At 35.7% G+C, this 12,128-nt stretch overlaps 1 protein-coding gene across 3 annotated transcripts in view; it reads right to left on the bottom strand.

Moving 5' to 3' along the window:
• DTWD2 (DTW domain containing 2) overlaps positions 1 to 12,128 on the bottom strand; it is an 87,584-nt gene that overhangs the window by 27,198 nt on the left and 48,258 nt on the right. For all 3 annotated transcript variants that reach the window (XM_065045347.1, XM_065045348.1, XM_065045349.1), the window contains one exon: positions 5,625 to 5,814. In XM_065045347.1, the coding sequence (XP_064901419.1) occupies positions 5,625 to 5,814 (190 nt within the window). The remainder of the gene's footprint in view (positions 1 to 5,624; positions 5,815 to 12,128) is intronic.

Here is a 12,128-nt window from a genome sequence, read left to right as displayed (position 1 = left end):
GCTGACAGAGAATATTAATTTGGACTTTCTCAGAATACTATTCCTAAGCATGTAGAACACTAACAGTCTCTCTCTGCCAGCTATTTTACCATTAACATCACTCCACCCTTAAAAAGCCATTTATAGTCTTTAACAAAGAAATACTAGTATGTTCTAGCATTATTTCAGAAAATATGGATCCAGACAGATGTGCAGGGACAAGTATAAATACCAGCTGCAGTGGAAATGATGAAAATATCCAGCAAATGTTTAATATTTCAGTTTTGTATACCAAAGCTTATTTCTACCACCATTTAGTGGTACTATCTCAAGTGAAAAATGTTTCCTGCAGGATAGTCAATACTACTGACCACTTTTGCAAGAGTTTCTTGACATAGTATCTTACTTCACTTTCATTACATTGTTTTTACTTGTCTTAACCACCTCAAAGACTTTTTCAGTTCCATTTTGCATTAGGCAGGATTTCAGAATATTAAAATAATCATTTGTATGTTAAATGATCCATAACTTTTCTGGCCATCATTTTAATAAAGGAAACGTTTTAACAGTCTCAGGGATACTAATTACATTTGATGCTCTACTACAAGGCCTAAAAAAATTTAGGCAGGTAAAATGCCAAATGCAGATGCACTTAGTCCACATCCCTTTGACTTTTAGTAAATGCTTAAATCACAGGAGCATTTATATAGCTAGGTTCAATCCAGTTACTACTTAACACCACTGGCTTAAGCTGCTGTTTACCAGGATCATAACCACACTTGAATAGCACATGCTGTGAACACACACCACTGCGGTAAGATTGCTACTGAGATACATATAGGACAGACTAGGTCAAACTGATTGCCTCAAAGCTATCTCAAGGACATATGCACACCAGGAAAGCAAGACTCTCAAGTGTAATGCAGCTATAATTTTAAGACTCAAAGTGTGAACATTTAAAAATTGAATTAAACACCAATGTCTCTACAGACTTGAAGGTTGCATCTTCTTCATAATTCTACTATCGTCTTTCCTCCCTGGAGAAGAGAAAGCTCAAGGAAGACTTCATTAAAGTATTCCAGTACTTAAAGGGCAGTTACAAAGACAAAAGAGGCTCTCTCTTCACAAGGAGCCACATGGAGAAGAGCCAAAGAGTACAAGTCGCACTAGGAGAGGTTTCATCTCAATATAATAAAAACATTTACAGTAAAAACTATTACTGGAACATCCTCAGGTTTGTGGTGGAGTCCCCATCTCTAGAAGTTTTCAAGATGCGACTGGACAGGATGCTAGATAATCTCATACAGGCTCCCTTTCCCACAAAAGGGTGGACCAGATCTCTTGAGGTCCTTTCCAGCCTGAGCTGTTCTATGATTCTGGTCCAGCAGACTTTTGCAGGAGTTCCCGTGTGAAACAAAAAGAACAAACCCAGCCTGAAGAAATTTCTCCACATGGAGAACAAATTTTAATTATAGAACATAAGAAAAAGTCTGAAAAGAACACATGCGCGCCATGAGATCAAATCACTCGGATACCTGAAAGGCCTAGTAGAACATTATGTACTTGTGGGGAAGAAAAAAAAAATCCATGAGTTTAAAGCACTTGGTTTTCAAAATTTTAAGGAATTTATTTTTAACACTGAGTTTTTCCACAATGATAATACAGGCCAGATTTAAAACTTCACTTCTGTCCTTTCAGACACTTGTTGGAATCAGAAATATGTGAGGCAGAATTTGGATGACTAGTAAGTCAGCATGGTGCATTTCTTTTTAATAGATATGCTTCCTGTAAGGTGTTTCTGACAGGCACCTCAGGTGATGTTTTAGTTATATCAGTGTGATCAAATTAATTTATGTGCAGTACAGAAGGTTAAGTAAGATAAGAACTTATCCTGAAGTATCATTAATTTTCTGAACCTTATTTACTCAATGCTGTGCTTTGTAGGTTGAAAAAAATACTTCAGTTCTATGCATAACACATATTATTTTTATGTCCCTGCATTTACATTATGACTATATTAAATCTTGCTCTTTTGAATGGTGCTGTTTTGAACGTAAAGAACTTTTTCAACTCTTAGACAAAACTGGCTTGGCCATCTCTGTTTTGTTTTTTTATTAATGCTCAATGGATTCTGCTGGTTTATGCATGACAGGCTATCTTCTTTACACTAATTTAAATACAAGTATGGTTCACAGACAAAATTAAACTATAACACAGGGAATAAAATCCACTATAAAGTTATTTAAGGAAGGTATCTGGAAAACACTTAATTTCCAATATCTCTCACATATGGAAATAGGACTTCACCCCATGTTAATTAATTTGCTTGATTATTCTCAAGAGTTATGTATCGTAATTAAGCATGTTTCACTAGTTGGTTAGCTCCTGATTTATTTTCTCCACAATAATATGTGAAAATGAAGCAGTGAGAAATAAGTGTTAAGAGGAATAAAGTGAAACAAGACAAGCATGACTACCAAAAAAAAATAAAAAAATCCAGGTACAATAGATCAAAAATCATATGCAAAATATTAGACTTTTTCTAAACAAAGAAATACTATCAACAAGTCATTTAGAACCTAAATTTATCTTACATGTTAATAACTGGAGAGAAATCAAATTGACAGCTTACAATGTAAAATAAGAAATTGGTTCTATTAGAGCCATATTATTGAATAGTAAATTTTTAGACATTTAAGAACAGAATTTTAAAACCAAGATTGTTTCTTCTAGTCATGCTCCTCAGTGAAAGCAGTTTAGAAAAATTAAGAAACGGAAGTAATCTAAACTAAATAAGTAAAAGTCCAACACCTACTCTCACTATCATAATGAAAGAGAAATTGAAGACAATGGTACCTCAAAGAGAGACAGAAAAAAAAATGTATTATCTACTCAGTCCTCTCTTATAACACTCTTAGTGACCTGATCTGCCAAAAGCACTGACTATATGCAGACAAGAGACAGCACTTAACTACCATGAAGCAGTAATCACCTAGAATATGCTCCAATTACTGCTCCTCCAATAAATCAAATCCACTACTAAAGACAATCTGTCAGCTGAAAAAAAAGCTAAAACAATTATCAAGTTTCAGCTGGCATGAACTTCAGCTCTTCAAAGTTGAATTACACACAACAGAAGTAAATAATCCAGTTTTTAAATGACTGGAAAAAAATACCTTTAGAATATATGCAGTACACTTCTGCTTGATCCAGGTTTTGCAGAGATTATGTTTTGTACATGTAGCTGCTGAGAGGAAGTTCTGTCACAGCAGTTACGTATAGGAAGGGAAGCAAAAAGGCAGGTTACCTAGAACAAGTTACCTCCCCCAAGTTATTTTCAAGAAAGGGGCACTAAACACAGTTTAAAATATTAGAAAAGGGCTGTTGTGGAACAGTGGGCTGGAGTCCAGCTGTAAACACTGGATCTTGTCTTTGGAGATATGAATCTATCTCTCCTAGGGGGGGAAAAAAAAAAAAGTATGCTTCAAAAGAAGAGGAATAATTAGTTAGTGGCTTTGGAAAACAAAGCTAAAACTATTTTTGGACCTCCCCATAGGTCTTATGTTCAAGAAGAATGACGTATTTTTCACAGAATGTTAGGGATTGGAAGGGACCTCGAAAGATCTAGTCCAATCCCCCTGCCAGATCAGGAACACCCAGATGAGGTTACACAGGAATGTGTCCAGGCAGGTTTTGGATGTCTCCAGAGTAGCAGACTCCACAACCTCCCTGGGCAGCCTGTTCCAATGTTCTGTCACCCTCACCGTGAAGAAGTTTCTTCTCATATTTGAGTGGAACCGCCTGTGTTCCAGTTTGAACCCATTGCCCCTTGTCCTACCATTGGTTGTCACCAAGAAGAGCCTGACTCCATCCTCCTGACACTCACCCTTTACATATTTATAAACATTAATGAGGTCACCCCTCAGTCTCCTCCAAACTAAAGAGACCCAGCTCCCTCAGCCTTTCCTCATAAGGGAGATGCTCCACTCCCTTCATCATCATCGTTGCCCTGCACTGGACTCTCTCCAGCAGTTCCCTGTCCTTCTTGAACTGAGGGGCCCAGAACCGGACACAATATTCCAGATGTGGTCTCACCAGGAGAACCTCCCTCGACCTACTAACCACTCCCCTTCTAATACACCCAGGATGCCATTGGCCTTCTTGGCCATAAGGGTACAGTGCTGGCTCCACTTCTTTTTTGTATCCCTTACTCCAAGTGAACAGACTAGGAAAAAGTGTTTTCTTCTGCTTTTTCTTACTCAGGAATACACTCTACATTTGAGAATAGCCAGTTTACAGCATTCATGATTTTTTACTTTTGCTGGCAAATTCAGCAGGGCCCAACTAAAGAGATTATGAATGGAAACACTTTCTCACTTAAAGGCAAGTCATGTATCCATGGTTAGGTGTCTCAGTGTATGACAGATGTTCTGCATAATTTGAAATTGATTGCAGTGGAATAAATTCCATAAAATTCATTCTTAAAGTTGCAATTAAACTGAAATACACTGAAATGAATGCCATAAGTTCCTAGCTGTAAATTCCACCTGTTTCACCATCTTACTCTGAAGGCAAAAGTAATTAGACTAAAACCTAGAATCTACTTTTCCATTTTATTTACACCAATATAATCTATTTGCCACACTATAGTAAGAGCCTAAAAGCAATTCCCAGATTTTATATAGAACAGATGTCAGTAACCGTAAAGCAAATTATTTATACTTAGAATTAGAGAAGCTATTTATTTGAATTAGCAGCATGTTGACTAACAGTATTCCATTTAAATTATTCTCACACCATTGCCATAATGGTTTGGGTTTTTGAAGTTTGCAAGTAGCCACTACTTTTCACCTCCTGAAGGGACAGAGTAATCTCTTAACTGATTAAAAGATGATCTAACAATGAAGAGAATATTTTCCATTAGTAAAACCGTCAGTATTAATATATTATCTGCAAAGTACTTTCAGTCGTGCCCTTGAATAAAAATGGCAGCTTTGTCAATAAACTACTCCTGGACAAATAATCCTAATCTCATGGAAATACTTAAGAAACAGAAACAAAATCCTTGTCTATACCACCCAGTAAGCAATATTTTTATTCATGTTAAAAATGTTCCCTCTAAGACACATTATTTTAACAATATATGGGTAGAAATATCTTACAGTCATCATGCCATCTACAAGAACCCAAGAGATCAAGTCTGCCTCACTTCAATCTGTAGCAAAACTGCTCTTATACGTGATTTTGGAGACCAAAACTGAGCTAGCTGACAGAAACAAATACTTGAGAATACTTACATATCTGTGAATTCACACTAAAAGTTTGCAGTTCCTAGAAGTTTCAAAAAAGCAAAATAAACAAGAAACTGCAAACTAGTGTTAAACACCAATCCACTATGAAGTTAGATGCATTAACTCAAAACAACAAAACACAAACAAATTTCAAGTGACAAAGGGAAATGCCTCAATATTTACAGTATTTCTGACAATCTAACAGATTGGGTTTTTTAATTGTTCAAGTTTTCCTTATCTTGTCAGCTGGTTACAGTTGACAAGAAAAAAATATTTCCATTATTTTCTTTTTAACAAAAAGGCAAGCATCTATTAAACACATTTGAAATTTTTAATTTACATATTAAAACTCACCTGCTTGGGAAGCCGAAAGAGAGAATTTTTGTAAAATATATCTTTAGCCTGACTCCATGTTCCATCAATGATGATCATAACAGATGGACCAGAAGACGTCACAGCAAATTCTTCCAAATTTGTTGCATCAGCTCCAGGATACAAAATTATAGTATCGGGATTTCTGCACACAGTTGCTAATTCAGGATACCTTCAATGCAGAGACACATAAAATGACAATAATAATTAAAGGTTTTTATGACAAATACGTACTTCCCTATATTGCAAGTTACTAACTCCAACTTATGTCCTTCAACTGTTAATTAAGTTTCAAAAAAAGTCCACCACTCAGCTACCAATTTCTCTTTCCAACACCTCAAGAGACGTTGTTGGTTGCCTCCCAGCTCCTAAAGAGGGAGGAGAAAACCATCCACAAAAGTAATTAATGAAAGCTTGATGAAGCAGTATATCAGGAATATTTTTCCAATGCTTTAATTATTAAGTCTCTAACGTCTATATCAACTAAAGATGCTTTGAATTATTTACCAAAATTTAATACATATATTCTTGCAAAATTTCTTCAGGCACTAAGCACAAAAATACTATAATCACGCCATTTTGAATTTTGTCTATATAAAGAACATCAGTAATTCATGGTCCACATCTAGGAGACATTTTTGAAAATTTTATTATACTTTTCTTTTCATTATTACTTCTACAGTTCCAGTTCCAAAACTTGTACATTCTCTTCTTCCTTCCTGTTGGCCTCTGTATTTAGCAACAGATCAGAGGAAAAACTACTCTTTATTAAATGTTCACTTAATGTACATGTAAATTCCTGGAGGTTTTGCTGGACATGGTCATCCCAAAACCATGGCTCTTTACCCAGTGTGCCTGCAAATGAGTCAAATTTAGCACACAGAGACAAAATGCTATTACAGAGTTGCACAAGTCTGGATGCTGGAATAAATCCAGCATGCCAGCAAGAAAAGTAACAGCCATTACATACAAAATCTTATCAATACTCAGGGCAGTTCTAAAGTGCCAATTGGTTACACATTTGCCTATTGGTTACATAAATATTTCAGCATATAATGAGCAATGTTCAGCTAAAGGACACTTCATCCAACCATCTTGAGTTATGTGTTAAAACAAGATTCAACTAACTGTATGTACTTCAACATGTCTAAAGCTGTGAGGTCAGTAGTCCCTGTAGTTTCTGATTAGGTGTTTTGCAAGACACTCTTATATTTGTTAGAAGAGCAGACTGACCTAAAATTGAGAGGATTTACATATTTTTAGATTAGCAATTACTGATAGGATTCATTCTTTTATGTGGTAATGACTACAAAACCACCCTGAGTAAGTTTACAAACCCCATGTGTTTAATTAGTATTGGAAGCCTCAAAAATCACCTAGTCAAGCAGGCAGGTAAGGAAGAATTTGATAAAGAGCTGGCCTTGTAACAAAGACTGCATTACTTGTCTTGAATCATTTTCAGCACTATCACTGTGCAGTCTTCAGAATCACATCAATCAGAAATCAGGAAGAAATACAAAGCAAGGACTGTTTGTCTGAAGCATATAACAAAGAATATGAAATCAATTCTGCATAGTACTTCAGAGGTTCTAAAGAGTAACTGATGTGTTAGTAGAAGAGCAGTATGTAGTTAAAATAGCATGTGATTATTCATGTTCTGAAGTGGAAAGGGGAGCCAGTATTGCTTATCAGAGAAAACAGGTGTATCAGAATGAGGTTAACAATAGTCAACACACAAAGTGGGCTTTCCATGCTACCCATCATGAACCAGTAATTGTGACCGCATATTCCTGGACACAGACAGAGGCATATATATATATAGATATATATAGAGATAGATATATCTATCTATCTCTATATATATCTATATATATATATATAAGTGCATACAGAGGAATTATTAATGCTACTGTGACCTCACAGTTTTTAAGCCCCAGGAGTTGAGCACCTGTACCACTACTCCAAAAATCAAGGAAGAATGTTTCTTAACAGGGAAAACAATTTTAAAAAAATATTAGGGAAGAAAGAAATGGTTAATAACATTTTTGAGTTGACACATACAGGGTGTAATTCAAATCTGTGCATTCCATTATCACTCTCTGGGGACACGTGTGAAAACACAATTTCATCAGTGTTAGGTTCAGGCAGAACTGAAGTGCCTAAGACATTGAGATCCTGAGCTTAAAATTTATATAGGACTATATGGGAAGCATCTGAAAAGAAAAATAAATTTAATTCAGTGTACCAATAGGCCCAGAGCTAGTATTCTAATACTTGACAATCCTTGCCCCCCAAGCAAACAGTACAGACTAATTTAATGCCACCTGGTTCATTACTGTCAACATTATTTACTAAATAAAGAGTAATGAACTTTCGTTCTGAAAAGAGCACTAAAAGGAGTGCAAACAGAGATGGGAAATATGCAAGGGAAGTTTCTGGCAAATACAAGTGTCTGGAAACTTATCTGCCTACTATTGTTTTAAACCTTACTTACCTTATGGTAATTTGGTACCACTTTAGTTTAACCAAATCACCTGCTACACAAAATCAAAGATAAGAGGGTATCTCACTAAAGGCTAAGACTCAAGGTTTTGATTTAGAAAATCAGCCATTATTTCCAGATGTTTGTCTCAAGAGCCCAACTCCTCAAAAAGCAAAGTATCCTAATTTTAGGATAGCAGAGCTTTCAAATGATTAATACCTCTTAAATGATTAAAAAAAAAAAAATTCTTAAAACTGATCCAAAACCATAACAATTCTGAAGCACTACAAGTTAATATTTTGCTTTTTTAGGGATTACACAAGTGTCAGAAAGATGATTCTGATCTTTTGTACACATACACAAAACTTATGTTACAACTTAATTCATGGCTAAATTTACACCCGTTTGGTTTATAGGGGCTGCATAAGTCACACATTTTTGAATTACTCATTTCTAACTTGAAGACTTCCTATTTTTTCTAAAAAAAATTAACTTAAAGACCACGTGTACAAATAGTTTAGTACAAATGTAAAAAAGTACAAATAGTCCCATCACAGTAAGGATGAAAATTCAGTAAAAGACCAGAAGTTATAGCCAAGACGATTTCAAGGACGAAAAATTAATATCCAGTTAAAAGTTGTGCCTAAAAGAACACATTAGGAATATGAACACTACCTTTAAAGTCTTAAGTCTTCAAAATACAATTTAGTTAAAAACAATGGTTTTCAATTCATATTCTTCCAAGAATTCCAGTCATTCGAGTTTACAACAGCTTATATGCAAAAGTAAAGTGGGGGACGGGGTGGTACAAAATGTAGGTCCCATAAATTTAACCTAGTACTTGAAGGCTGATTATGCACACACTGCTATTCAAACTGCTAATGCTTTACAGACTAGTAGAAATTGCTGCTGTCCTGAAAGAGTTTACTGTCCATAGAGTCAACCCTGCACTGACTTGGACCACATGCAGACAGCTATTTAGCACTCTTCCCTTTCATAGAAGAGGTTCTCAGAAATATATGCTGTGCAACCCTTCAAGGCTATGGTTCAGACTGACAGTCAGTCCACTTTAGTAGCCTTATTAAAGGGATACAGTGTGTATAAAACAAGTTCAAAAATATTTTTAATGTATTTCTATACATGTGCATCATGTTAACAGCATTGCAGATTTTGTATTTGCTGGGTTTTAAGGCTTTGCTTCCTATTAGCTTGTTGCTGACACGTAGTACAATTATGCTTTTTCTGTTCACATACCACCACCATTCAGAATTTGTCCCCCAAAACAGTTTTTATATACATCCTTCAGCAGAATTTAATTAGGTTTGTGAAAGGAATGAAAAGCCCCAGTAAAAGACTGAATTTGTATCTGGTAAGTAAAAATGAATCTGTTAAATTGAACAAATTGATATAGCATTCAATAGGCAAATACATATGTACAATATTACTTTTCACAGACACTTAACAAGAATATGCTTCTGATGTGTTTGCTTTGGGTAAACACTGTAGTACAGTGTATTTAATCACACACTACTTCTGAAATATTGCTAAAGGGCAGAAGCTTCTCTACAAGAAAACTTAAAGGAAACACTTGTGAAAAATTAGCCATTTCACTATATTGCTGAAATACAGCTGTTACCTGCTGAGGTATTTAAAAAACCTGATCCACACAGCTGTTTTTCCACACAAGCTTTGACTTGTATGCTTAAGCTTACTCCAGCATGAAGTAAAAAGACTAAGAATTAGATTTAATATTCACAGAGCTTAACTTCTAAGAGTAAGTGCATCTAATTCTACTATAAAAACATATTTAAACAATGTTAATATTGATTTTTTAAATACCAATATTTTATTCCATAGTTTAAGTACAAGAGTGATTTGAGACAAATAGTATGGCTTATTAAAAATACAGGAAACAATTTCATTAAGGTTGATGTTTGCATTCATGACAACTCATGAAATATTAAAGGATATATGCCAGCTTTTAAATTCTCCTCAGAGCCATAGCAGCAGCTCCTTACTCAGTCCTGTGCTACCCAGGAAAATGTATTTTTGTTTTTTACCCCTGCCTAATTTTCCCCTGTAAAATAAGAATGGAGTCAAAAATTCAATACCAGGTCACTTGCCAGTCCAGACTGCCTTGTTAAAAATAACTGGACAGAAATTTCAGGCCACACACTAGATCAGTGTACTGCGATGTAGATAAGCATCTTCTTCTCAAGACATCTCTGATTCCAAGTCCTCCAAATTGCTAAAAGCTGACAGACGAATTGGGTAAGCCTCACCAGGTTTGTAGCCACTATTCTGTGTATTCTTTACCCTTTGGGATGATTTTTGTTTGTTGTAATGCCAGAATAAGCTAGTCAAAGCTACTGAAGGAACAGTTGATTATTATGATGGAACAATTTTACACAAGGCTGCCCACAGTGCCCAAGGTGGCCTCCTTGCTTCTCTTGCCATCTTATGATGGCAAGATATATATTTCACAACACTTGTGACTTCCAACATGGCATAATACAACATGCCAATCATCAAAATATGTAGCTTTGGAGGCACAGATGGAGAATGAGGAGGAATGTTTGTCCTAGGGGCAGCAGCAGCTGTAGGCAAGATAGCTGGGCTGCATGGCTCACAATAAAGCTTTCTTTATGAAACATGTCTGCAAATTAGTTTGCTCACTAGTTATAATAACCTGGACCCAGAAACAATTCAGTGAAAGAAGCTACTCCTTTTATCGTATCCCATCTCACCAGTATGCAGGACATTGATATTCATTCATCATTCATTCATCTGCATGCAGGATCTTGGAAATCTCATCTGCAAATGCTTGAACACGACTGTGGGCCAATACCAGAGACACGTCAAAGACAACGGCAAGGCTGGGCATGGTAAGGGGCATACCAGCTAACCCAGGAGGTCAGACTGGGAGGGGAAAATGACAAAGAAGAATGTGGTCGTTGGTCAGCGTTACAGTCTGCTTTAAGTTACATCTTATTCCACATCATTGTCCTAGATCTTTACACAGTGCTTTTGTAGAAGCCTTTCTTAGTGTGAAGCATGACTAACTTCAGAGAATTAATGGGGACTTTAATTTTACATCCCATTTCAGTCAGAACCAACGTGCTGATGGCAGACTCTTTGAAGCTTCCAAATCTCAAAAGGAGACGGAGAAGCTGAATTTCTAAAATAGAAGTACTTTTCTTCCTAGAGATCAGAGGTTGGCTTTTAAAGAATTCACAACTCTGCATCAGTCAGGGGAAAAAAGAAAGATAACATTGCTGCACATGAAAATGTTATTCTTAAGTAGTGTGTTCCTCTTCAGACTTTCTCAAAGATACTGCAAATGAATGGTATAAACTGAGTGACAATTACAACTTACTTCCTAATTTAGGTACTGTACTTCAGTGTATTACCAAACTTAGCAGCCTTTAGAATTACTTTGTTCTGCATGCTATTTCACAAACATCTTCTCATTAAAGAGGTGAACCAAGTAAAGAATTTCACATACAAAATTGTTCTATGTTAATAGCCATAAAGACAATCAACTAGGCAAGCAATTTGCTTTTTTTTATGTCACATCTATTCATACAACAGCAGTTATCAAAAGCTTCCTGGAGATTTGTTACAATTAGGACTTTGAAACCATGAATTTCAATCCTTAAAAAAAAAGTCTCAAAAGAATCCATTATAGTGAAACTGTGATGAAGCTACGAATTTACATGATTCACTCGTACATGCATACCAAGGATATGCAAATCTGTAACGTTCCACTCCAGCCAAGGCAATTGTTTAACTGAGTTCTTAATTGTCATTAGGTGAGCAGGGAGATGGGGAGGGAAAGAATATAGCTTAATTTTTGCTTTCAGAAATAATACAACTGTAACAGTTTATAACAGTTTTTAGTTGGTGTTACCTGAAAGGGTCTGATAATGAACATGGCTTGGTTGCCTCTAAGGCATGATTTAGATTTGTAAATTACTATAAAGTGCATATTAAGCAATTTAATA

Source organism: Columba livia, chromosome Z, assembly GCF_036013475.1.
Source record: "Columba livia isolate bColLiv1 breed racing homer chromosome Z, bColLiv1.pat.W.v2, whole genome shotgun sequence".
NCBI lineage: Eukaryota > Metazoa > Chordata > Aves > Columbiformes > Columbidae > Columba > Columba livia.
This window is presented reverse-complemented; position numbering and strand designations above follow the sequence as displayed.